General features: G+C 45.2%; 1 protein-coding gene across 1 annotated transcript; it reads right to left on the bottom strand.

Annotated features, from left to right (window-relative positions):
* Positions 1-413: 413 nt before the first annotated feature.
* PDZD7 (PDZ domain containing 7) lies at positions 414-27,991 on the bottom strand. The gene is made up of 15 exons (XM_054983912.1): positions 27,799-27,991; positions 24,010-24,150; positions 22,630-22,804; positions 20,481-20,657; positions 18,342-18,489; positions 17,689-17,749; positions 16,001-16,471; positions 12,367-12,552; positions 10,088-10,263; positions 9,089-9,180; positions 8,508-8,599; positions 7,358-7,429; positions 5,881-6,459; positions 3,810-3,910; positions 414-560 (listed from the first exon to the last, which is right to left on the bottom strand). Exons 1-15 carry the CDS (start codon positions 27,989-27,991, stop codon positions 414-416), a joined length of 2,811 nt encoding a protein of 936 aa, XP_054839887.1.

Raw genomic sequence — 27,991 nt, 5'->3', positions numbered from 1 at the left:
TCTTGCACAGAGGAGGCTGCCCTTTGCCAGTCCTTTGTGATGTGTCTTCACCCCAGCAGGAAGCTTGTTGCAGGATTTCTTGTGGAAAAGAAGCTGTCCTGTTTGCATCTGCATTGTTTGCACCATCCACAAAACACGTGATTCTTATGAGAGTGCCTCTGTCAATACTTGACCCGGGCCAGGTACTGTTCGCCTGCATTTCCCCGGTTCATCTCAAACCATGCCTTCCTGAAATTTGGAAGCTAACTGTTGCTCTGTCAAGACCTCAGGTTGCTCTTTTACTTAACCTATTTGGTACAGCTATTCTGAGCAATTAGATAGACATAATGAACAAGTCCTCGACTGACAGTGGGAACCGCAGCTCCTAATTTTTGAGCTGGCCTTGTTCAGGGCAAGTTGCTTTGTCTACCACATTACTTTGTTTCCTTCGGCACCTTCACCACAATCTCCATGGGCTCCTTGGCTTTGTTGCGATAGGCCTGGCGGATGATCTCAACAGCTCGCTGGTGTGTTACATTCTGCAGGCTCTCTCCCTCCACAGCAACCAGTTCATAGCCAGCCTAGCAAAGGTCAAGGAAAAGTGTAGTTAGGAAGCTAAGGCCTGCCCTCCCCAAATCTGTGACTTAATATTAAGAAACTTTACAGTGATTAAGCATGAACCAAAAACCCAAGAAAGGTCCGAGAAAGCATTTTGCTGCTTTGCGTTCTTTTCCAGATTTCTCTTGGTCTTAGCATCCAGCATACACTGGAGATGCATTCAGGCATTTGGAGGATGCCGTATTGACTCAGGTTCAGTAGTGGGAGCAATTATGAAGAAGACATCTTGGAGGGGAGAACACCTGTGTGCTAGTTGCTGGTAAGGTTCTTGTAGGCCCCACTCATTGTGACAGCTAGCTGCTGCACTCTGAGAAATGTCATAGGATGCAGGGGACAAGGAAGGGACGCAATTTTGGTCTAGGACATAATGGCCGTTTCAAATGGAAGATGAGCATTTATAGATAAGTTTCTTTAAATGGTGGAGATAAGAATGGGTTGGATTCAACCAACTTTTCCATTCAACCTCACACAGTTCTCCATAGTACAGACCTCACCCCATGTTGCTTTTGTATGTGCAGGTCTCATGCTCATGATCCCCAGCAGAGTCTTCTGGAGTACTCAAAGGGGAACCCCTCCCCTCTCCCCTTTATCTGCTGTAGAAAAGCTGGCTGGTTCTGGCCCAATAATTTAAACATGGTTATTTGAATTCCTTCAAGAGAAAATTAAGGACAGGTTTCTCTGAAAGACATCTTGCTTACCACTGCTGATTTCCCTCTAAAGAGCAGCTATAGGAGGAATGGGCAAGTTCTAGGTATGCTGTCAGTGCAAGTGGGGCAACAGTGAAGTCCAAACAGACCAGTGCCCTCCCTGGTCCTTCCAGTAAGCCCCTAAATCTTCTAATATGTTATGATTTTAAAGCAGATGTTCAGGGGTTACTTAGCCAATACAGCTGATATAATAAGGGGGTTCTTGGGTACATTTTGGAGGTTAGCTGTGCTTCAGGCCCAACCTCTGTAGAGTAAATGCCCATGTAGAGTAGGGCCCATGACAAGACCAGCATAACTGACTTCTAGAATGTACAGGACAGACTTGGGCAGCACCAAAGTAAGCAGTTCCATATCTGCACCTTTGCAATCTATATTTTTCCCACCAAGATATGTCTGTACCGTCAAGTCACATCCAACTTTACGGCAACCCCAACAAACGGCTTTCAAGGCAAGTGAGAAGCAGAGGTGGTTTGCCACCTTTCTTCCCTTTCATTAAGCTAGAAGCCTTCAGTGGAAGGACTAAGCCTCTTGTTGATTGTCCAACAAATGAGCCAGGTTGGAGGGCAAGAACCTCCTGCTCCATTTTCCCTGCATCTGGCAGCTTTTCTGCTGGGCTAGGCAGGCACGGGCCGGGGTCGGGGTCAGTGCAAGGACACAGGCACCATGATGAAGCTGTTGCTGGAAGACCTTCAGCCCCAGCCTGCCACTCCTAGTGGAGCACTTTCACCTGTGATTCTAGTCAGCTGTTCCTGTCTTTTCCTGCTGCAGTAATGTGGCACAGTTAGGCTTTTCATCCAAGCCACCTGGCAAAGTGGGTTCACTATCCCCCCCAGTGAAGAGGCCACCAAAGGGGAAGTTAAATTACAGCTGCTCCTGGGGACTGAGGAACAGTTGCTTGGTGGGCGGGCAGGCTGGCTGCAGCCCACAATGGCTCTTTGTCAGTGCTTGGCTCATTACAGAGTCCTTGTGAAATACTGCAGAGCGCCCTGAACCATGGGGGACCCTGAAAGGCACAATGAGGCGTGTATGTGTGTCTCTGGCCCAAGGCTTCATTATACAGTCCAGCACAATGAGATTTGTTTTGTGTGGGCGGCAGCAAGTTTTTCAAGAAGGGTAGAACTGGACCAAGAGATTGGGCTACGGTGGTAATGATGCAACACTGCTTGCCTTGACTGGAAAAAGGTGTGGAGGGAAGATGCTGGTTTGGCCCCTCTTCTGCACTTCTGTTTTGGGGCCAGAAAGTTAATTTACAGTGCACTTCTAAACAGAATTACACCCTTCTAAATCCACTGACATAAGTGGGCTTAAAAGGATGTTTGTCAGTGTCTCCTTAAAAAGAAAATTCTTTTGCCACTGTGGTTAGCCACATTTCAGTTTTCCTTATCCTCTGGAATAGTGAATCTATCCATTTCATACTGGTGTGCAACTCTGGTGACTCCAGAATAAGAAATTAGGTATAAAAATGAGGCTATTTTATGGCTACCCTACAGCTTAGCTGCCAGCTAATGGGAAAACTCCTTTTTACTCCAACTTCATTTAGATCCAGTCTGTGTTGCTGAAATTCTCTCTCCTTGGAAAAACTATGTTATACTTGTAGGATTGGTACAGTAATATATCAAGCTGGCAAGCTGAAATTTCATTTTAAAAACTACCTTAATAATTGTTTTTTTAAAAAACCTAATTTTACCTCCTCGTAGAAAACCAATTAGTCCCATTTATGCATTTTGCTTTAGAAGTGTTCCATTAATGCATCCCAAATTGCAGTAGATTCTGAACAGTTTAAGTTTTAGTTGCATATTAACAAACTCTGGTCACTATAAAAGCAGTCTATTAATTTATGACGGTAGAAACAAATAAATCTAGTGGGTAATCCTAGTTGATGTCATTTCAGGCAGCAATCCTATGCACGTTCGCTGGGGAGTAAGCTCCATTGGATTCAGCAGGACTTACAACTGAGTAAACGTGCAGAAGATGACGCAAATGGAGGGACAGATTGTTTGCACAGGAGGAGAGAGGAAGAGCAAAGCCAAGCGTGTGGGCATTAGGAGAGCAAAGGACTTGTTCTCTGTTCAGATACCAACTCCCTTGTGTGACCTCAGACAAGTTGCTTCCTTGCTAGTGGTGAGAGTGAGAGGGAGGCTGCTCTCCTGCTCCACAGTGAGCTGGGCAGGGAAGATGCTGGCTAAACAAATTCTGTCCTCCCAGTGGAGTTTCTGAAGCAATTATTTTTATAGTCCAGCTGGCAGAAAACCTTTTGAAGGGGCGGGGGAGTAAATGCTTGCAGGAGACCAACATGCTGATACAACAAGCAGAGAAAGAATATCCAATTATGCTGCCATCTGGGCCACGTATTCCTGAGTGGATCTTTGCTGTGGTGCCTTCAGCAGCATTCTGCTCGATCATAGGGGAGAAAGGCGTGGAAAGTGGGAGCCCTGCCCCTTACGGCTGCCCTGCAGGGCTCATACTAGAGGAAGTCACCCTTTCTCTCCCTGCTGCTCCTGTTACCTCCAGTTTTCCACTCATAGATGCTGCTCCCCCGGGAAAGATCTTCTCAATCTTCACCATCGGCTGCACTTTGGACTCGATTCCACCTGAAATGCTGATCCCTGAAAAGCATAATGGTGCTCTGAGTGGTGGGGAACCAGGGGGAAGCGGCTGTTCCAACATCATGAGTACCAGCACAATCATGCCTTATTGTACCCTTTGGACAGCAGTTGCATAATGTGGCGGAATAGCAGTGGATGCCCAGAAGACTTTTACATGAAAAGGGCAATTGTCTGTCTTGGCAAGGCAAGGCCTTCCGACTCGGTGCAGTGCACCACTTCAGGGTTCCCAGACGCTTGACCTCAACAGTCCTTGATGCAATCTTTCTCTCTTGTTAGTGAGGCTGAGAGGACAACCTTCAGTGTTGACTCTCTGATATCATATTTACCCCTCAGGCCTGACAACTACAACAAGGCAGACAGTAATTCTGTGAAGATTTTATTACTTCATTTATATGTTGCCTTTCTCCCCAATGGGAACCCAAAGTGGCTTACATCATTCTCCTCTCCTCCATTTTTTCTCACATTAACCCTATGAGGTAGGTTACGCTGAGTGTGTGTGACTTGAACTTGAGTCACCCCAATCCTAGTCCACCACACCACCACACTGGCTCTCTTTTGATTACACTTGGATGCAATCAGTGGAGCTACTCAACTTCCCTCTAGAAGCTAATTATAAATAAGTACTTATTTATTCATATTAAAATATTTATATCCCAATAGTACTCAGTGGCTCAGGAGCCATGTGTGGCTCTTTGACATGCCATCTGGAGTTCTTCTGAGTGCTGTTCCCCAGTGTGGCACCTGCCCCATGTCCCAGGAAAATGAGCAAGGCCATTCCACTCAGCAGGTGAAATAGATGCCAATGCATGGACTGGAGGATGAGTACAATGATTCTGAGCTTCATGTCTCACGCCAGGGATGGAGTTGAAGGGCCCATCCTCTCCAACATCCCTTACCCTTATTTGCAGCCTCTGCATTCTCAGCCCAACACCTGGAAGGAGAGCAGGCTGGCCACAGAGAAGAGTAGCATCACCACTACCATGACAGCCCCCCAAGAAAAGAACATGCTGGCCACAGTGGAGTGGTGATGGTTTCACTCCTATTTCTCCACGGCCAGCTTGCTCTCCTCTTTGCAGCTTGTCCCTTATTGTGAGGAGAGAGTGAGGTGGCACAGAGGGAGCCCTTCCTCTCCAGATATACAAAGGCTGGCTAATCGTCAACAGTGTTGGGGAGAGACTGCTTGCCTTATATGCTCAGAAGTAATCTGGTAATTTTAAAAGGTTATAGTTATTTATATTGAATATTAATAGTTATAGCCTATATGACTGCATTGTGTCTTTGCTGGGGTGGCACAAAGGCAATACAATAGTTATGTGGCTCTTTTGGTTGACAGAAATTGCAAATTTGGCTTTCTGACAGCTGCAGAGTGAGTACCACTGCCTGAGACTCAAGGTGGCTAACAAAACACCACCATGTTGCATGGGTGCAAAAACATCCTAGCAGTCCATCAACAAGACAAAAACAATTCACAGGTTAAAAACACACAGGCTAAAAAATGCAGCTGTTCACTTTCTACTGAATGCCATCCGAAAGAAAACTGTCTTCCCCGCCTTCCTAAATACACCGAGTAAGGGCATTCTCCACTCCCACTCTGGTAAGCTGTTCCAGAGGACTGGACCTACCATAGGAAAGGCCTGTGACACAACTGTTGTCATTCAGACAATCCTAAATGAGGGCTCTGAAAAGTATAGCTGGGATGTGGGAGATGCAGTTTGATAAGTATGAGGTCCCTTCCTACCACATTCAACCACATTTTTATCAGGGCATACATGGTTCTCTTTTTTTTATCCTCACAATAAGTCTAGATCTCATGTACTCAAGCTGAAACTCATCACTAGCTAACATTTTGTGAGATGCAAGCTGTCATGCTTTCCTTCATCAGCAAACCAGGGGGACAAGGACTGGCTTGTTCTTCTCCCTGTTGAGGATGTGTGTGTTCAACTTGGAGGGCTCTTGAAGACTTTACTTACCCAGAGACTGCTTGTTCTTGGGCAGACGGACAGTGAGCAGCTCATATTCCTCCACAACATCACTGGTACCGTTTTGGACCAGACCATCTGGGACTCCATCTCCCGTCTCTGCTTGGACCCCCTTGCTAGTAGTTTGGATTTCCCTGAAGAGATGAGAGAGCAGGGGCCTGGCTTTGCGTGGTCTGTTAATCACAGAGTACAGGGTATCCTTGGCAGGCTGGACTTCCCCATGTGGCCCCCGCAGTGTGGCTTTGCCATGACTCGACTTTGGTGTACGAGGCCTCCTGCGGCCTGGCCGTCCATCTCCCTGCTCTGACACTTCCTTGGAGGATGCTATGGAGTTCATTGACATTTCTGTGGTCTTGGTTAGCAGCCAGTTGGGATGCTTGCTGCCGGCAGCTGAGGAGAGGTCATTGGGAGAAGTGTAGGCATCCACTGGCACATCAGGAAGAGGGGTGTAGCTTCGAGGGCGAGTTCGTCTGGGACTGGGAGAGAGCTGCAGTCTTTTCATCCCATCATTCAGTTCTACTGCCTCTTCTTCATTAGTCACTGGCTTCAGAAGGAAACCACCCTTGAAATCTGCCATCAGAATTACAGATGTTACTATGACCTTTATTCCTAGGAACTTTCTGATGGCAATGCTTGGAACTGGGAAATTTTATTCTAGAAAACATATACACTATCTGTCCATCAAGGGTTATCAACTCTGGGTTGGGAAATTTCTGGAGATTTGGGGGTGGATCCTAGAAGGGCAGGGTTTGAGGGGAGGGACCTCAGTGGGAATATAATGCAATAGAGTCCCCCCTCAAAAGCACCCATTTTCTTCAGAGGAATGGATGCTGTAGTCTGGAGATTAGTTGTAATTCTGGAAGGTCTCCAGGCCCTACCTGAAGTGAGCTTTTTATCATGCTGAAAACGTTGGACTTTGTGCGACTGTTGGGCTCCACAAATATCACATTTTAATGGTTTTTTAAAATGATTCACTCCAATTGAACTGTGAGGTGGTGGTAATTTGGTTTCTCAAACAAGAGATAACCTACAGTGCTTGCTAATCATTGTCCCTGACACTGTTGTTCATGCACCCTGATTTGAGGAACTGCTTTCTGTCCAGTTAGACCAATGATCCTCTAAAGTCCTATCCCCCACCCCCACAATAAGTACTGATTCTCTAGGGTATCAGAAAGAGCCCTAATGACAGGGACAATTCAACCAGGTGTGCCAGAGGATCCAGGCTTCTCCTCCCTTTCGCCTTTCCAACTACAGCCTGCCATAATAACCCAAATCCTGTAGAAATCCAAATAGTGCATCTGTAAAACATTCCATGCAAATTAATATTGTGTGCATTTGTTTAATTTGAATAATATATTCCAAAGCTAGAATCAAAGTCTTTTGTCACAACTATGGCTATTATTCCAGCTTCTTCACTGCATCAAATGGGCAAGAGAAGGAACCACAAAGATGAAAGCAGTGGACTCACCAGGCACTGGAGTGATAAGATGTCTCTTGGGAGGTGTTTCATGCTGTGCTGGTCGCAGAGCAGGTGACCTTGCTGTGAACAAAGAAAATTAGTGAATGGATGTGTTATTTTGCATATGCTGGCCCTGCACCTTGGTCAGTTTCTTTCAGCAGTTAATTTCTTTTTTTTCCAAGCTGCTAAAACTACAGGCTGTCTGGAAGTTGTGTTACTCTTCTCTGGAAGCCCAAACCACTAACCTTAGTTATGCTCAGAATATGACACAAGGAAATGCACTTTGTGCATGCTCAGAATCACTGTGTGCTTGTTTACTTCTTGGCTCAGCTTCTAGTAGTAGTTCAATTGTTTGAAATCAGGCATGGGCAGACAGGGAAGTTAAAACTGCCCAGGGGCAAGCCAAGCTACAAGCCAGCAATTCAGGGCCATTCAGCTCAGACTTGGCCAGTACTGCTAACAGCGTGTATTGGCTCACTGCCTCCTCCTGCACCACTACCAACAGTAGCAGAGCTACTGTGGCTTGACTCTGCTTGTTCCTGGCTGCCAGGGGCCCACATAGAAATTTCCCTGTAAATTAAATGGCTGGCCGGCCCCTAAAAACAAGGCTGGCTTTATGGGCTGGTGAGGCTGGGCGTTTGCTAGGGCTTTGAGATCAGCAAGGTCACCATCATCCTCCATATCATCACTGAAGCTGGGAGTAGGGGACCAAAGATGGGAGGGGCACCTGCCACGTTGAGAGTGGCACATTTGCTACTTTTGGCCTGAAGAAATGCCATCACCAAAGCAATTCAGCGAGGTGCACTGGCCAGGCCGAAAACACCGTAAGAGAGACTGACTGGTTAAGAGTGCAATTGTGTTTCTTAAGGAGTGTGAAATGGAAATGTTATTTGGAATCAGTGGTTTAAAATAACCCCCAAACTGCTGATTAAATTGAGATTTGTTTTTGGTTCTAATTTTGTCTTTATGAATAGATTCAGATGTGCTTTTCTTGCTGGCAAAATTTCTTAGATGGAACATTTTCCACCAATCCTATTCAACAGTCCTAAAATAGAAGAAGGCTTGGGAGCAGTCCATTCACCACACCCAGAATCTAAAAGGGCACCGTGGGCCAAAATACCTGCTTTTTGTCAGGGATCCTCCCTGACACTTTCCCTACCTGTTCTGCTCTTCAGCGTGTCATAGGCTTCCAGCTCCATGGGGATAACCATGCTGTCAAAACGGCCCAGATCCGTAGGGGAAATCACACTCCTGCAAAAATGTTAAGAGGAGTTCTTGGCACTTGTTGAATAATTCACTATCTAACACAGCTGGGGGGGGGAGCAACAATTTTGCAGGCTGAGCTAAAGCTGTGGTAAAGGGGGAAGTTGCAGTTGCAGGTGTGAGGGCACCTGGTAGTGTGACACCCCTGCATTGGTGCTTCCTCAGAGTTGGAAAGTCTCTCACTGTTAGGCACAGCACCATTCAGACTCTCAACGAGACCCAACTTATATCAGTACCATAGAGCTGTAGGATGCTCTTACTGTGTTAATGAATGGTTGCTCCCAGTTTCGTCTCCCCGCCCATTTGATGCAAAGGCTTTGGCTTTATACAGAATGGTACCAACCTGCCTCTCTTTAGGCAAGAAGTAAACCCCACAGTGAAACTGGGACATATATACTGAGCTGAAATTTTGGGAAGTCCCCTTACCCAGTTCTTTTCCTGCAGTAGTCACTGTGGCACTTTCCTGCCTATTCTCACCTAATATCTCGGATAAGCAGCAATTTCTCAGGCCGGTCAAGAATCGCCAGCAGTGGCCTCACCAGATCTTCTATCCCTCCTTCATGGATGTACTATGGGAGAAAGTAACTGTCAGCAGAGACCAAACAGCTGCTTCACGTCATTCAGTTTTAAGCAACGTATCTGTAGCCAAGTGTTCACCTCCCACCCGTTCCTACTCTGTTGACTGGCTCTCTCAGAAAGGGCCACCTACAGACTTCTCAAATTGGGCCTCATGTCCAGTCATGATTCAAAGGGGGGTACAAACAAAGGGGGTATAAACCTCTCCAGAGGCTGCAAACCTCAATTAGAAATTTGTTCATAGATTTAAAGACTGATTTAAGGGCATTATTAGCTGCCTTGACAGTTGCTAACTAATATGAGCATAAAGGTTTTAATCCTGCTTTCCTCTCCAAACAAATAATTTTTGAAGCAGCGAGGCCAGATGCGTTGCGGATTCAGGATGCCAGCAGGCCTCGAAAGATCACCCTTCCCATCCCACAAGGTTTTGGGTAGAAAGCAGTTTCAAGCATATCAGTTTAGACTTCCCTCTAGTGGCTGCTTTGGGCATACTCAAGGCCTCTATGAATAGTGAGCAATGGGAGATTCCAATAGTTGAAATGTGGGGAAATGAATCAATGCTATAGGAATGGACTGATTGAAAGGCAAACTTATTGAAACTGGCCTGGTGACTAATACTTGCCTGACCACATACTCATAAGGCAAAACAAAACAAGCAAGCAAGAGAACAGCTTGCCACAGGAAAAATGTACAAACTTATGGCAGAGTCTTACCAAGGCCAGCATCAGTGAGAAAGTGACTTGAGGGAGGAGATGAAAAGGTTTAAAGCACAGCCTTTGCTCTGAGTGGTGCAAATGACAGAATGAAGCAATCAACACCTATACAGCCGGAGCAACTGCATGACTTTTAAATTAAAAGGAAGACTGGCCCATTAAGACTCCGCATGAACGTGTCTCTTACCCGGGTGCAGTGCCTCAGCACAGCTGCCACTTCATCTTCCATCAGCAGCTTCCGGGCCATGTCCTCAATGAGCATCAGGTGGCTCTCAGGGCCTGTGCTGTGCTCGCTGCCATTCTGCTGAGGGGATGATAACGCTGAATCCCTCAAACCCAGGGAGATTAAAGCACGGCCTTTATCTGGGAAAGGACAGGAAAGGAGCATCAGAGCACAAATGACACTGAGGAACAAAACGCAGTGAGGCCATGAACCACCAAATCTGCAGTGCATGCATGTGCCATTGAGTGCAGCTGCCATGACTCTCTGGGCAAGGCTTTGCTTTCCAGATGCACTGCTCTCATAAAGTCAGTGTGAACAGTGGTGAGGATGCGGGATTTGGATGTGGGGAACCTCGGTTCAGGTTTGTCAAACTCAGTTTGTCAAACTCTGAATAGGTCAGTCTATCACATACAGCTGCAATTAGGCTGAAATGTCACTCAGTGCCCCTTGGATGATGGCTTGGATGGACATCTCTGTTTCAGTTGTAATGCCTGTGACCGTCTAGAGTGATAGCAGTGCAGGATATAAATACTGAAACACACACACTTAAACAAATAAATTGGATTTGGACCCTTCGTAGTGTGTACTTGGTAATGTGCTGTGAACTTTTAAAACCTTTAAAACATTTTTCCTCATTGAAGAAAGGCCTGTTCTCATAAACACGGCTACCTAGGAAAAAGTCTAGCGTGTGTTTAATTCCAGTTACTGAGGCAGTTAGTAGTTTGTAATGTCCTGGTGATAGCTCAGAAATCTCCTCCTAATCTTTTGGATGGAAGACATCATTTTTGTGGCATGCTTTTAGGGACAAACTATTTGTGACATACAGTTGCCAACTCTGGGTTCGAAAATTCCTGGAGATTTGGGGGTGGAGCCTGTGGGTGGCAGAGTATGGGGAGAAGAGGGAGCTCAGTAGGCATGCAATCCCATCCAGTCCACCCTCCAAAGCTGCCATTTCCCACAGACTAGGGAGACTCTAGTCTGATCAGTTGTAATTCCAGAACTCTGGGCCCCACCTGGAGGTTGGCCACCCTATAATGTGACATCAGGATTTAGTGATGAGAACAGCTTCTGATTTGTTTAGCAGGTAGGAGGGGGAAGGAATGGCTCTGGGCCAAACTGCTAGGAAAGGGCTGGGGTTTGCTCAACCCTCCTATATTGTCCTGTCCCCATCAAAAATGACCTCCTATGCTGCTTAAGCCCCAGCAGAGTCAAAAAGACCCATATTGTGCCATCTTTTCTTACATCCAGAACTTAAAGCATCAGGAGAGGAGAAATGACATGGAGGGAAAGAGGTCAGCCCATCCTTCCCAAGTGCTATGGCTTCCTCAACCCAGATAGCTTTTGAGGGCCAAGTTTCACATCTGGTGTTCCAGTCACAAAATTCTGGCATCATATGTAGTCCTGTGCTTCACAATTCTTACAGAAGCTTCATCCAGTAAGTTAAAAGCATGAGCCAGTGACTTTCCCAAATTGAAAATGGTATAGTTTTAGAAGTTCAAAGCGCATTGATAAGCACACAGTCCTAAACAGAGTTATACTCCGCTTTAGGCTGGCACAGTTAGTGCAGGTTTGACAGTACCAGCCCTCCAGATCTTCCATTCTATCCACCATGCTCCAATGGATATTCTTTAGAGGACATTTGGGTGGCACCACACCCTACATCCAGCATGGGGCCACTGGCATCAACACACACACACACAACCACATGCTGTTGAAAAAAGCACAACCTGCACTCCTGCTTAGTTACCCCGTTTCAGGCTCCGGATAACAAACTTCTGTACACCACTGACTGCAGCCAAGGGAAGGGGTGGAGGAAGAGACCAAAGAGGAAGTAATTAACAGAGTTTATGAAGAAAGGGGCAGACATTTTGAACTGGGCTGTGTTGTGCTTGACACAAAAAGAGGAAAAGGGAAAGGCTGTGTCAGCACAAGGTATTTTTGGGACACAGTCCTTCATGCATCATTCTCCAGCTTGGCTGCCAAGAGTAAGACAAACAGCATCTACAGTTCTATGTAGAGTAATTTCTCCTGCAAGCTGATTAGCAGACACTTGCAAATCTACTCTTGCCCTTTCTGAATTATAGTCCCACAAGGGGAAATGTCCTATTCTTGAAGGCCCTCTCCCCAAATCACAGAAGACCTTGTCATCATGGAGAAGATGACAACGACTGCTGCTTCTACAAATTCAAGAGCTGGCCTGTCATTAGCTAGAAACACGACACGATACAGGAACTATTAGTTACCTTTCTCCCCCTCAGAACGTGCTGGGGACTTGGATCGCCTTGGTGCTTCTGGTGACCCAGCTGCTGAGCTTGGCTTTCCAGATCGGGTTCCCTTGAAGAACAAGTTCATGAGGGTTTTGGAGCGCTGGAGTGTGACTTTCTTCTCTGAAGATGCTGGTTTCTCTTTCTTCCTCTGGCGTTTCTCCTCTGGGACAAGAGTCCAGGAAGTCATACATTAACTCTGAACTCCGTCCTCCAACCTGGGTCTCACCATAGCCCCAACACTTCTGCAACCTATTATGGGTACTAATTTTAGGTGGGAAACAGTAAGGTGCCTGTGAGCCTGGCCAAACTTCTTAGACCCTGCATTTGAAACAAGGGCCAGACTGTCAGGGTCAAAACATGTTGGCTGATTTACACATTATGAAGTACACAGGATAGATCTGGGGTCCCTATCTTGTGAAATAATCTTGCATAATAGTAATCAACCTTGTCCTTGTGTGTTTTTCCAGACCTGAACTAGCTGTGGGGATGCTATTTGGCCTGTTGGGAAAACCCACTTTTGGGGACAATGAATGACATCTAGTTTTCTACCGAATTATAAAATGAAGCAATATGTAATAGGAAGTGGTTAGCTTTTGTACAAGTTATGTGGGGGAGGGGGTACATTTTATTAACTCTATAGAAAGGAAAGGATATTTTCCCCTTCTTGCTCATCTCTCAGTATCTCCCCACAGGCTCTAGTTCTGCCAGGATTCCCTGTGGAATCATGACGCATACTGCAAAGACCCAACCAAGGGCAGTTTTAACCTTGTAAGAGAGAAGTGCCATGTGCTGGGGAAACAGAAGTGCCATGAGGCTTTAGGTGCATCAGAGGTATCTATGTAAGGATGGGGATTGTCTGTTCGGGCAGGTATCACAATTACTGGCAAAACTGGAGAGAATTCAAAATGGGATAGGAGCAGTACCTGGAAGTTTCAGAGCAGGGATCTCTAACCCTGTTGAGCATTTTTGGAATATTGAGAGAGGGTAGTGGGAGTCACTACAAAATGGCCGCCAGTCCACTGGGCAATCACAGAGTGTTGGGAAGTTCCAAGTTAAGCATCTTCCTGTGATGGGGATTCTCTGCAGACCCAAAGATGTTGCCGTCTAGGTTTTTTTGATGCACCTCCTAATCCAATGAGATGGAGGAAAACCAAGACTGACTCTTTGCTTTGGGGAAACCAATCTTGATTTTCCTCCATCTCATTGGATGGGGAAGAGACGCTTTAGTGAAGAAGTAAATGGGTGCCATGAAAGACATTAGGCTCCACGGAGTTCATAGGTGCTATGGCGGAGACCATTGCTATAAAGTCATCTGGTTGAGGACAGTGAGTTAACAAGCCTGCATTGTTAGCAGGGATTAGTTTGGCCCATCAGAAAGTAAGTTTCAGTACCTTCTTAGTGAGGATATAGAGAAATCCTAAAGAACTGTCCCCATGTGCCAATTGTGGTCTTCAGCCTGCCAGCTACTGGCTTATTCCTTACTTAAGGTGGGCCACTTGGCATCAACTGAAGCCTATGCCTTCTCCTTTGTAGCTACCACTTTGTGGAACAGACTCCCTGAGGAGAGGGGGGGTGTCTGTCTCAATATTTTCAGGAGGTGCTGCAAGGGATTTTCATGAGGTATAGACTGCAGGCATTTGTGTGTGGGGAGGTTGTTATTGGGTGCTTTATTTTGTATATTTAAATTGCAATGTTTTAAATTGTGATTGTAAGACACGCTGAGCCATGAAGAAAAGAGGAATATAAATGTTTTAATTAATGAATAAATTCACAGAGGGTGATTAGATCAAAGGCTACTAGTTGGAGTAGCTAAATGGAACATCTATGCACAGAGGCAGTATATCTCTGAATAATAGATGCTGGCAGCAAACACCAGGGCAGATTTTATCCTTCTGCCCTGCTTGTATGGTTCTTGAGGCCATTTTTGGAAAAAGAATGCAGGACCTAGAGTAGACCTGCATCTGATCCATCAAAGTAATTCTTTAAAAGTATCAAGGACACTAATGGCATTGGAATGGGGCTCCTGCATCACAAGGGACTCCCAAGGTATGCAGAAAAATCTTGTTTTTAAACTCCTTCCCAGTGCCTCACCCAAACCAGCAGGGGCCAACTTCTGTATGCATACAAATCCCTAATGTAGAAGACATGTGCAGATAGCAGCTCTTACCTGGCAGGGGGCTCAGAGTCCAGGGAAGGGAGGTAAATAGCTGGGGCCTGGTGGGGGTTGCACTGGGATGAAAGGAAGCACGCCATCAATATGCCTCTTCTGAGTCCACCCCCTTGCCCCTTTTATCCTGTGTGGGATGGGGGTGGGATTGCCCTTGTCACACTAAAACATGTTTTCTAAGCCCAGCTGCCCCAATGATGGCTTTGGAGGGCCAAACAGGAGAGAGAGAAAGTTCCGTCAGCCCACTGCTAACATGGGGAGCTGAAAGCCATAAATACAGCAGATGGACACATCTTGCCAAATTCACCTTCTGATCCATATTCAAGGATATAGATCAGAAGGATATGGCTTACTGGAGGAAGGAGTGGGAGGGCACTCACCTATACACACATTTTTCCACTCATAGATCCAGAGGAGTTAGCCGTGTGAGGGCCAAGCTACTTGAATGGCAAGTGTATTTCTCCCTGTTCACTTGCACTCCACTCAATCCACTTGCTGTTCAAGTGTCATTCGTCACTTGTAGCTTGGCCCTGAGTCTGTAGTAGCAAAATCAAAAAGAGTCCAGTAGCACCTTTAAGACTAACCAATTTTATTGTAGCATAAGCTTTTGAGAATCACAGTTCTGCATCTGACGAAGAGAACTGTGATTCTCGAAAGCTTATGCTACAATAAAATTGGTTAGTCTTAAAGGTGCTACTGGACTCTTTTTGATTTTTCCACTCACAAAGTCATCGTGGGGACTAGAATGACCTCTTTGAGCACTTTCTGGCTACAGCTTGGAGGGGAAGTATTAGCTGTTCCTGGTGGAGACTCCATGGAGTCAGATGTTCCAGTGCAAGGAAGAAGACCCATGTCTACAGCTTCTATCCATGTTTCATTGCCCAATCCATCTAAAGAGATCCATGTGTGGAAATTTGCAAATGCCTATTTTCAAAAGTATATCTGAGTATGGATGCAGTCTCTCTGCACTGCACTTCATGAGTTGTGCATGCACAGGTGCATCTCCCACATGCTCATCCCCTGAAAGCATGATTGTGTGGATTAAGTTCATCTAGATGTAGATTTGGAGGTGCAACCAGTTTATGCCCAAAGATCCTGATCCAGCACATGGTAAGTGACTGGAATGCTGCCTCTGCCCATGTATTTTCTTAGATGTATCAGGATGAGGGAAAATGGGAAGAAGCTAATGTGTTCTCTTCTTCGTCTTGGTTTACGTCTCTTTCCACATAATTATTCCACAGGTCCACAATCAATATCTAACATCAAAAATGCTGTCTTTAGTACATATTTTAAAGGGGGGAAATGAAACCAAAGAAGGTCAGAGCAAAATACACACTCCATAAATAAGTGAATTTAGGTTTGGAGTGATGCTAAAATGAATGATAGAGAGTGCAAATCTTTTAAATCCAATGAACAATAATAATGAAAGAGCTTGGCCCCTACCACAGACTGTCAGGTAGCTCTGTGATCTCTTGATGGGCTGTCGGGGACGGCTGAGTGCTAGAAGCAGTGCAGTTTTGGGAGAAGGGTCTGTTGTTTCCTTGCTGGCGAAGGGCCGGTGCTTCCTCAAGTGGAAGGAATCTTTGAGGCTGTCAGAGCGGATAGCTGTGTCCTTTAAGATCTCCATGGGCCGCACAATCCGGCGAGTTTCAGTGATCAGGCTCCCTGACAAGGAGGCCCCATCAACTGGCGGGTCAGTCTGCATGGCTGTCTCTGCCCTCTCAAGGCAGCGGCTCCGGAGTGGCAGCTCCTCAGTTGAGATGCCAACATCCACCATGCAGCTTGGAGCTGAACTGGAGACTGGGGGCATGTGTAGACCATTCACAGAGCTGAAGGGAGTCCCTGAGGAATAGGATGAAACAGACGAGCTGGATTCTGAGGTCTGTGACAGCTGCTGCAACTGGCCATTGGTTACTGCACAGAGAAAGAGAGACAAATTTGAGTTTCTTTCCCCCCATTAATAAATTAAATACACTGGGATGACCCATTTGTTGTGCACAATCCAGCTGTCTTCCCTTGTGCTTTTATTGCTGGGATATTGCCTTTCCCTACTACTCAGTGTGTTCTGCTTTTGTTCTTGAGAAAAAGTAATTCTTCCCACACTCAGCACAATCATTATTATGGCCGTTGCCACATGCAATGTGCTTACAAAAGCAGAGAAAATCCCATGAAAACTTACTAATAAAAATTAATATATCAATCAAGGTACAAATGTAAGATATTTAATCATAATCCACAACAACTTAGGTCCACAGTGGAGCTTCTTAATGTACAATAACAACCTTACAAGACCCACAGTTGGAGCAATAATTCATACAAGTGCTACAATATTGCAGACCTTAAAATATAAATATAAAGCGCTAGTGCTAAAGTGCCTACTAAGTATACTATTGCACGTCCCTTTATAAAGTGCAAATACAAACTTAGCACAACACAATTGCACAATGCTTGCATATGCTCCACACCTCCCTTGTACTGGACAGCACCTTATTGGTGACTGGTTTTTTTTTGCTCTGCATTGTTTTGGGAGCTACCTTTTTTGTTGGGCTACCTCATACGCATCACCTAGGACAGTAAATGTTGATGAGCAATATTGCCCCCCCCCCCGCCCCACATGTATATGATGGTCTGCAACCTTTCAAAAGTTTGATTCATGTTTTAGAGGTTTTTAATTCCACACTTTAACAGTTCTTTTTAAAAAAGACAAGACACCAAACAGGCTAGCCCCGCCCCCCCAGCCCACATTCCTGGCCTGTATCCAATGATAGAAATAGCCACCATTCATTAACTATTTGTATTTTATTTTATTTGGGTACCAGAATTGTGTATCTGTACAACCATATGAACGTCCTTAGAATGAAAGCATATTCTGGAATGTAAGAGTCTGAGCTTCATCAGTATCTATATAGCATTCTAGCACACACCTGCAGGCTATTGATTTGTGTGTATATGGTACCTCCTTTTTTTTACCCACAGATCAAAGGTCTGGATGGGAGAGGTAGCAGAGTTGTTTTCTGAAATGCAAGGAGGGAAAGCAGCTTGCTTGCAGAATGCTCTCACATTCCTTACTGGCTCTCAGCAAAACCACATTGCACACCACCGCAGACAGGAAGGGGGCATTTGAGTCTTACATCTGTTGAGCCAGCAGTACTCAGCCACCATTTCCTTGTATGCCGGGAACCTCCCTGTCTCCTAGAGGGAGGGAACAGAAGAGACACATCACAGGATCTTTCATTGCCTGCCCAGCACTGCACGGTGTCTTCGGAGACTAACCCGATCGCAGGCAGAGAGACACTTCGATAAATAATGCATCTTCCACTGCCAGGTCCCTTCCCAGCTGAAACTGGATCTGCTAAGTCTCAAGAGTCTGGGTCCTACAGCATCTTGGGGAGGAATTACTGGGCATCAGTAATATGACAAGAAAGGGAGATCAATGCTGCGGCTTTGACAAGCAGCACATTAGCAAGTTTAGCTTTGTAGGGGACCACTAGTTACTCTGCTTCTAAGCAGAGCTGATGTCTCTTTTCCACCTCTGGAATCCATTTGCGTGCCAGCTACAGCAACTAAGTATCCTATGCCTGGCTGGGGAGAAAGAAAGATTGTACCTGTGGGAGGTTGGGGGGTGGGTTGATGATATCTCACAAAGATTCTGAAATCAGCCTTTCATGACAAAGCACGAACTAACCTCCCATCTTGCTGAGACTTTGTCTTCTCCCACGGGGTCAAACACATTCCTTTGCCTCCCCTTATCCCTGCCCAAGGCTTGGCATTGCTCTGGCCTTACCTTGATGGTCAGCATGATGTGGGTGTACCCCTTTAGCACTTCCACTGCCTTGCTATGGCTGATGTCATTAAACTTGACTCCGTTGGCTGCAAGGACTTGGTCACCGACCTTGATTCCATTTTGCTCAGCCAGCCCGCCAGGATCCACTCTGGGAATGACATAACCTGGGTGTTATTCCCAATATGGCACAGTGAGTCTAAGGACACAAACCAGGCTTTCCAGGTGGAGTGAAGGGGACAGGTAAAATTGGGCAATCATTTCAGGCAGGGGCAAGAATGTTAGAGAGACTCAAAAGGATTATACAACAGTCTCATTCATCATCCAGCCATAGCTCACAGAAGAATGTCAGCCCTTCTAGGACACTTTTCTTCATGGCTTTTCAAGGAGACTGAGATGCCAAATTCATCCAAATGGGGCAAAAGGGATGCTAAAGCCAAGAACTTTCAAATATTCTCTTTGGAGGTAAAACTCGGGGTCAAATTATGCAGGGTGCTGGGAATCTATGACTGGATCATCAAACATGTAGTTTAACTGCAAAACCATCATGAGGAGCTATGGATCACAGCTATGTTTTCATTGAAGAGGGGACTAATTCTTCCACTTGCACTGCTTCCCTGGTTGGAAATGGCCTTCCTGGGTTGCGCTCAGCCCCAAGCTCTGCTCATAACTTACAGTGAACACACATACAATCTGTGTACAATGTACACTTGATTGGTCTTTGTATGCGCACTGGCGATTTCTCATGTTACAGGTGACCATGTGGTACAAATCCCACATTTATCCAGGTATTAGTCCTCAGTTTCATTTGTAAAGTGAGTTTGCATTGATCCTTCTTTACAAACAGATGTATGCAAGTACAGACTGCATGTATGTGTGCTGACTGTAACATGTGAACAGAGTCTCAGTAGGGAAAGAAACAGGCACATGTGGATGTCTGTCTTTTCCCATACCAGGACTAAAAGCAACTGCACGGAGCTATTTCCAGCTGGGGAAACAGTGTAGGGGGAAGACCTCTAAAGCCGTCTATCCATTATCACCACCGTCCCTCCTGGTTAGCTTTTTTACAACGAAATGGATTTGATGCTGATTCCACTTCATTATATGTAGCTAGGCTCTCAGTTGGATCTAGAATCACCTTCTTCTTCCAGTGTTCACCACCATCCAAATACATGATTGTGGCATGACGTAACTTTCAACACAATGGTAGAACTGCATACACATATTTGTTCAAATCTGCAGATGATCTGCCTCCAGGACATGGTCTATCAAAAACCACCAGACTTCTCATTTTAATGTTTGGCATCCCTGTGGCTGAGATGTGCTTGGGATGTTTCAAACTGGATTGAAAAATAGTTTAGGAGATGGGGGAGAGAGAGGGGCAAGGGATAGTTCTAAAGCAATGCTGTATGTAAAAGATCACACATTTTTACTGTGATTCTATACTTGTAATCACAGCTCAGATCAGAATCTCCACTGTACCTACAATCACATAGCAAAAGAATAGGAGAAAAATCTAATTCCCCCAAAAGTGAGCACAAAAGGCTAGGTTAAATGTGTTAAAGAGCAGCTAACCAGTGATCTGGAGTATCAACCTTGTACCTTATCTTTATTCACCAGTAATTTTTCAGAACAGGGATGGCAACAAAATTAAAAAATGTGCTACACTGCTTCGCAGCAGCCTTCACTTGGTGAAGGAGCAGGTACTTTGTCGGCAGAAGGTTCCATCCTTGGTATCTCTAGTAAAGGATTGCAGGTGCTAGGAAAGACCAGAGATTCTGGAGTCTGCTAGCAGTCAGACAATCTGAGCTCAATGGACCACTTAGCTAATGGTAGCAGCAGCAGCTTCATATTAGCTTTCTTTTTCTTGTTTTCAAAAGCATCTCACTTGCTGCTCTTTGCTGCCCGCAAAAGCTTCCCCCCTACTCTTAAAACAGTAGGGATCTTGATAGAAATTTGTTCAGTACATGGAAAATATGAACAAATGCTGCCAGTAATATGTTTCCTACTTATTATGGCCTGAATTCCTGGAATCTGGACAGTTCAAAATAATTAAGAAGTTGTAATAATCTGAACTTGCAGTCAGGTTGTTTCCAGATCCAAAATGGGTTCCAGGCTAAGCCTTACTAGAACTACACTTACTTGGAGACATAGATGCCAAGGCCATACTCCTTTCCCCCACGAATGTTGAAACCCAAGCAATAGTCATCAGACGTGGTGTAAAGGTGGACAATCCGCCGTCTGCCAATCTCAGAGCTGGTGTCTGATGGAGTTGAGCCACTCTTCTCCACAACCAACCGTCTGTTTACCACATCAACCCTGTGACAAGCATAAGAATATACCCAGTAGTGCAGATTCTGAGGTTTGTTCCCATTTCATTTCTCCTTCAAGAGAATAGGAGCTGGAGATGTGGTCCCAGAGGTCACGAGTTCAAATCTCATCACAGCCACAAACACACTTTAGGTAAGCTGTTCTCTCTTGGTCTCAGTTTTCCATCTGCAATATCACTTGCCTATCTTATAGGGCTATTGTAAGGATGACTATGATTGTATGAATTATTTACTATTAATAGATCCACAGTCTGACCCAAGATAAATCTGTGCAAAGCAAACTTTTACAACCTGGATGATGAATCCTAAAAACTGAGCTTTAAGTTTTGGGTTTAGTTTGAGTTTAATTCTGGCACGTATGAGCTTGGTCTTAGAACCTGCCTTTCTCTTCCATCCTCCTTAAGTCACCACAACCTGCCCACATACATAATTAATGTTTGAAAAAAGAGGGTACAACTTTAAGGCAGCACTGCTGGATTTACTAGAAGTGAGGGAATTGCAAAAGCTTGAATATATTTGCAAATTTTCAAACTTGGTGAATTTTCGAGTTTCATGTTGTGCATGAAAAATTTGAATTAGAGTGTGATTTTTTTAAACCTCCATGTTGTAATTTAAGTGCTTTAGGTTTGTTAGCATTTCTGGATTGCTTGGGAGAGTTTCAAATATGAAATCTTAGAAGCAGTCAAATACTAATTGTTATTGTACCTTATCTGTCCAATGGTGTGAGATAAAGTTTTTTCAATACTCATAGGGGGACATACAATGTATTCAAGGATACACTGTCCATTCATAATGGTCAACAGGGAGGCCCAACTGCACCCCTGTGATGAAGTGAGAGTACCCCCTGGAACATACCCCAGAATCTTCTGCAATGCACAATGCGGGGGGGGGGGGGAGGGGGTGTCCATGATGGAAATGCAAGGACTCCTTGGTAGTCAAGTCAGTGGGAAAGCAAAGTTTAAAACCTATGGTTTGCTGTATGTATTATTCTACTCTTACTGCTTTGTTTTTATACCTATATGATACCACTTTCCGCAGCGTTTAACATATCATGCCTAATACTTTGTGCTTTGTTTCAGACTGCTGTAATCCTAGCCCTATTACATTGCTTATTATATGTCATTGCTTATTAATTGCTTATTAGATGCATTGATTTAAGCCATCTAATCTGCCTTGAGTCATAGTGAGAAAGGAGGACTATAAAGAAAACAAATAAACAAACAAACAAATATTAGCTATCAGTAACACTGAATTGCATGTAAACTACCAAATATCAGATGGCAGCCGCCAAATATTAAAATGAAATATCAAATAAATACAGAAATCAAATTCTAGAAGAAGCTGTCAAATTTGAGCCGCAAGTCAACATTAAAAGACTATTCAATATCAAACCTTTGCAAAAGAGAATTTTGAGGAAACTTTTGGGAAACAAATTTATTTCACATGTTGGATATTGGCAAAGCATTTGGTCTAGTCAGGACCTGTTGCTATTTACGTCTCCATGCACTATAGCCCAGTCATGGGTCCCTCAGGCTTGCAAACTCCTCTCAAACAGCCATTCAGCCACTGCAGGTATTCCCCACCCACCCCCAGCCCCATTGATATAATCTTGGTCCTCCTCTTCCTTCACTTACTGAATTGTTTTTTGCTGATCATTGTTCCATTCTAACTTGCCTCCTGTGATAAGGAACCCCCCCAAACACAGTTCCCTTGTGATTTAAGTTGGAAGACAGAGTTTAGCCCAGTAACCCCATGTCACCTTGACCCCTCCTTCTCCTGTCCCCCAGTCACAGTTCACTCTGATATCATCTCCTTGTATCTTAAGAAACTTGATCTTTCCTTGTCTGCTCCACTGAGCCCAGCACACTTGCCTCAGCTCAGACAAATAACGCATTGTGATTTTTGGTTACCTAAGGCTTTCTAACAATAGGGTGCTACCATAAGTAGGCAGTCTCACTTACCATGTGGTCTTTTCTTTGGAGAACTTTATCCCTGGCACCTTGCCCATGCGTCTCACGACCATCCGCAGCCGGTTGTTCCCGGTCAGGACTTTCACTGCACTCCCCATTGTAATGTTCTCCAAGCTCACACTATTCACCTCTGTGATTTTATCTCCAACACACAGTCCAGCCAGTTCTGTAGGTGTTAAATACAGATAACTCAACTTGGCCTGGGGGCTGGTGTGAGTTCCCCCCCCCAGATCATTTGCATATTAAGACAACAGCATTAGAGCAACAAAACATTAGGCAAAATATAGCACACATTTTAAAGTGAGAGAAGATTATTTATATTTCTTAAAAGAGGAACTCTCTGCTTTCAGGGATTTGTATTTTGTGCCATATAAAAAAGATAAAGACTACACGCGCAAGCATGCGCAAGCACGCGCACACACATGAGGAAACAGATGTTCTCTTTGGGCTGTTTAACGTATCATATGATATGCTGAGGACCAGTATCAAAGTTGCTTGGTCAAGTATTTCCTAAGCCTCATCTATGGTCCATCACTGGGCCCACCCCTAACCATAGACACTTGATTTTTATGCTTGCAGCTCACTTATTCCCTCTAGTGAATGGAAGATCATTTCAGACAGATCCTTGCAATTTTGCAGAGCCTTTAAGCAACTTTCCATTTCATGCTGGAAGACACACCTGGAAAGAAGTAGCATGATTCTTTCACACTACTTTTACTCTTCTAGGCTCTTGGCAGTGACAGAAAGGTGTGTGAAAATGTCATGTTCTCTTCTTTCCTCCAAGAGAGACGGATGTGTATGCAAGGGCAGTTACATAGCATGGGTGAGTTACAGGGCACCTCGCCACACACCTGGAGCCAGCCCTGGGTAGGTCAGGTTTTTCATGCTCTGAATATTCCATATAGTGGTACACCTTCAGGGGCATGTGTTCTGATGCCTTTTCCCTAGTAGTTTGCAATTAGACTTGCTGTCAAATAGCGGAAAGGAAATTAATTTTTCATTCCACTTAAAAACACAGATTCCTTACTGGAGCATTAAGTAAACAGGAAAAGTTCTGTGAAAACGTGGAATGTTGTGATGTCATAGAATTCTTTGCTGATGTTTTTCCACAGATATTTAACACTTCGCAAAACTATTTGATGAGTGAGTTTTCAATATTGCCTGGATTGTTGTGATAACCAAACCTGGTCCTACAAGGATGAGGGTGTTTTGGGGTATGTGTAGTGTCCCTAGATCTCCATCTTGTTGGAAAATATTTAAGTATTGAGTGGTGGTGTGCTAGAAAGAATTCCTGGGTTTATTGGTAGAAGAGATGATGAGCAACTTTTGAGTACCTTTTAAAGCTAGTAGCATAGAAGATGTTTTGCTTACCTGCACTGCTGCCTTCCTCCACCTTACTGACGAAGATACCCAGGCCATGTTCCGAACCCCCACGTATGCTGAAGCCCAGCTTCCCACCTGCACTCTTTTCTACCGTAATGGTATTGATGGCGTCGCTCTCATCACTGTTAGCTGTGGTGGGGATACAGCATGATGTAAATATGAGTGGCCCTGCTACCCCTCTCTCGCCAGCAGATCACCACCCTTCACCTCGAAACTCTACAAGCTTGCCTACCTGCGAAAGTAATAACAAACAGACCTTCTACAGAAATACACAGCTAACCACCTACACTGTAAAGATCAGGCTCTCTCTTCCCGTGGGGTACCAGGCCCAGAAATGACATCCAGGCAGGCTTAGGGACTACAAGCGGTCCTATCAAATTCCTGACGGATTAGTTCATGGGGTGACACCAAGGGCTTGTGCTAAACTTCATCTTCTACATCATGGCACACACAGTCACAGAATCACCTTCCTCTCACGTGTTGTGAGCATTTTAAAAGCTGTCACAATACTCAGAACACAGGCACTCTGCTCCTCTTGTCAGGCAGTGGTACTTTTAAATTTATGCTCCTTGGGAATGGAGTGAAGGTTTCTTTGTCATGGAGTAAAGGAAAAGTCTTGAATGTGATTTCTAAATCACGGAGCTGCCAAATAATTCCACTTCTAAACAAATCCCAGTTTTGCAAAATCTCATGTGAGGCTCTTCCTTCACCAGTGCCTGAGTCTGGCTGTCTACACCAGCCAGCTAGCTGTTGAAAGCAGGTGTCCTTAGGCCCCAGACAGACATAGAAGTGGTTTATACCACCTTATTCCTTTTCCTGCCCTAGGATGGTCGGCACACTCCAACAACCTCTTCCCCTTTGGTGCTCACAGGAACCTGCTTTTAAAAGATACCCTTTCCCACCTCTCTGAGTTTCTTCCCAATTCCCACCCAGCCTCCCTGAGTGGCTCTTCTCCCAGCTTATCCAGTGGGAGGGTTGGGTAGCCTCCACAATTCTCTGGCCCCTCCCACCTCATCTCAGTCCATGGGGGGCGGGCGGGTGGGTTGCTCAGCTCTCTGCCTGGCTCAGCCTTGCTGCTGCTGACATTTCCTTAGTGCCTCCCTCAGCGACCTGGGGTCTGTATGTACTTGCCCTGTCTGGCTGCTAAAGCATTCCGGTAGGACTGGCTGAGGCTGCCTATGTTGCTGCAGGAGGCAGGTGAGTCAGCTGCATGGCCAGGGATTGTTGCCCAGGATGGGGCACGGGTGTCAACAGCTGCCGCTGCAAGGTGGAAGGCGTCCTGGGGCTCCGTGGAGGCATCTGCAGCTGAGGTGCCGACAGAGGAGGTGGTGCAGGGCCTAGTGAAGGGGCCTGCTGATGCAGTGCTGATGACAGGGATACCAGCCTCCTAGTGGGGGATCTCCACTCCCACCTTTCACCCCCTGACCCCTCTCACCTGGGGGGAAAGGAGGGAGGAAGCAGGCAGGGAGCCCTGAAGAACATGCTGAAATGGCACGTGTGCTTCAGAGGTTCCCAATCGCATCACTTTTGGAGTAAAAATGGAAGCTATGGGATCTCAGTGGGGACAAATCAGCCCCAAACGTAGTGAAAGCTCTATGTTTGGGGCTAATTTTGCCACAAAGAGTTGCTATTGCTTCCGGCTTTACACCAGAAGTGACGTCACTGGAGGCCGACCTCCGGAGTGGATGTGAGGCCTGGATTGGGGCCCAGGCCCACTGCTCAGAAGGGGACCCCCCATGACCTGCTTTCAAGGTAAGGGGGGCTGGCCGCATTAGCTGGTGGGGTGGTAGAAAGGAGGATAGCATTGCCAGACAGGTCATTTCTATGGCATGTTAGTATGACTAATCCTGCTCTAGGGTTATTTGAAAAAACAACTCTATGGTAGAAAGCGGAAAGCACTCCAAGACCAGATTAAATATAGGCAGGCCTCCAGAATCATGTAAATGAAACCAGAACTTGACAGTGAGTAATGCTTCTCCAGAAAGGCTATCCGCCCCGCCCCCCCAAATACCAAGTGCTGGATTGTGATGGTAGCTTCCAGACAGATCCTGTGGCTGCAAGCTGGCTGGCTGTAACAGAAACAGTTTATATCACTTTGCTCTCTTTCTCTCCCCAGACACCCCAAAATTAATGGGGCATAATACATAATGGTCACAGAAGTGGATTATATTTACATTTTTTGGTACAGTATTGGAATGTAAAAGAAAATCACAGGACTATGCGGAATGTTATGTCAAAGATAAGGCAGTCTCTTGTTTTCTCCTGATTATCTGTAACACTTCTTGCAAGAAAAAGAGCATGATAAACAGCACTGCTCAAAGCCTTCTTAAAATGATGCCACATACCTAGTCTGTCCCGCCAAAGGCTAACATGGATCTCTTTTGTTTGTGGAAGGCAAATAGCTTAATTTGTCTCCTAGCTGTTAAATCTATAGTGTTCTAAATCTAGAAAAACACTTCGTTTTCATTACACTTCAAAAACTGTATTCGTTATTTCATTCTTAATTTTTTGTTCATTTTTCATTCGTGCCTTCTTTCCCTCTCTGGATTAGGCTGCTGGAGATTTTCTGCCTGCAGATGCACCACTGGCTCCATAAATGGACCCAAGTGGTCTGACAGCAGCAGCAGTTCCAGTTATAGACTCAAGCAGTATGGTAAGGGCGGGGTGGGGGGAGAAAGATTTTTCTGCCTGCGGTGCGGGGGGGGGGGGAAGCAACAGAAGTTGATCAAGCGCCAACCCCAGCCAGATCAGTAAGGGGGGAGGAACAGAGAAGGAGGAAAACTCCCAAGCAGTTACTGTCTCCTCACTTGCTCTGCTCTCTTCGCATCCCTCTCAGCTCTGTGAACACTGCAATAGGCAGCCAGCTCCGAAATCAAGGAAGAGATCTGAATATTATCCAGTATTAACTAGCTCCCTTGAGAGCCCAGTGAGGGCGGAAAGGTAGGGTAAAAATCTTGTTAATGATAACAATAATAAAATAAAAATAGGATCAACTCTCCTTATCTTTAAATTTAACTTAATATGACTTAATAACTTAATATCAAATGGGTTTTTCAGTTTATTTTTTGAAATGGTGTCATTTAGTGGCTAGTGTCCAGCTAGGACCTGGGATATGTTGAATTAGATCCCCACGCTGCCATGGAAGCTCATTGGGTGACCGTGGGCTCAGAAAGGGGTGAGAGCTGAGACTCTACGGTTGAAGAAAGAACCTCAGAAATAAAGGGGTACTAACTGGGGAAGGATTGTTATCTCAGACAAGTATTTGATAGCTTGCTAAGCACTTCCAGTGAAGTACATTTGGGAGGTGCTATGGAAAAATAGCAACCCCCAAATAAAAAAATCAATAGACCTTTTCAATACTGAACGTGCACAAAGTATTTCAAACTATACTTCATTGAATACATATGGTAAAAAAAGAGGTATCTTGGAATGCTTCATGCCCTTTCTGATTCTTCATTGTCAGTTTGGAAGGGATATTTCTTTCCTATGCTTTCCCACATTTTAAAACTTCCGCAGGAATCAAACTTTTATAAAGAATGCTACCTATGACTGTGGAAATGTTTCACTGGCTGGATTTCCCTCTGTAGTCTGTTAAGATGGACAATGGATATTTTGGTATTTGCCAATAATATACATGTAAGACAAGCCATTGAGATGGTTAACCAACAGATTTCCCCTATGGGCTGATCTCAAACAGTATCAAAAATCTAGGTAGAGAGATGGGTAGGAAAGATGTCAGAAGTGTACTCCAATTTCCCATCTTTGCCCCAACAATACCTTCAAGAGGTGAATTGATGAGGATAACTCTTCCCATGGGGGATGAAGTGCGGATGCCTCGGTGGTTCCCATTCACCATGCGGTTCTGCTTGCTCAGTAGGAGACGGTTAGCAGTGCTGATGTCACTACTGGAGCCTCGAGAATGAGTGGGGTAAATAATTTCCCCCTGGAATGAATCAAGAGCATGTGCCAT

The sequence above is a fragment of the Eublepharis macularius genome, chromosome 6 (genome assembly GCF_028583425.1).
Source record: "Eublepharis macularius isolate TG4126 chromosome 6, MPM_Emac_v1.0, whole genome shotgun sequence".
Lineage (NCBI taxonomy): Eukaryota > Metazoa > Chordata > Lepidosauria > Squamata > Eublepharidae > Eublepharis > Eublepharis macularius.
This window is presented reverse-complemented; position numbering and strand designations above follow the sequence as displayed.

Excerpts from the sequence above, each read along its gene's own strand:
- PDZD7 (XM_054983912.1), bottom strand. The coding sequence starts at position 27,991 with ATGGCACATGCTCTTGATTCATTCCAGGGGGAAATTATTTACCCCACT. Across the intron at positions 9,181-10,087 it reads TGCTGAGGCACTGCACCCGG|TACATCCATGAAGGAGGGAT; the intron begins GTAAGAGACACG and ends TTTCTCCCATAG. Across the intron at positions 7,430-8,507 it reads CACGCTGAAGAGCAGAACAG|CAAGGTCACCTGCTCTGCGA; the intron begins GTAGGGAAAGTG and ends CTTTGTTCACAG.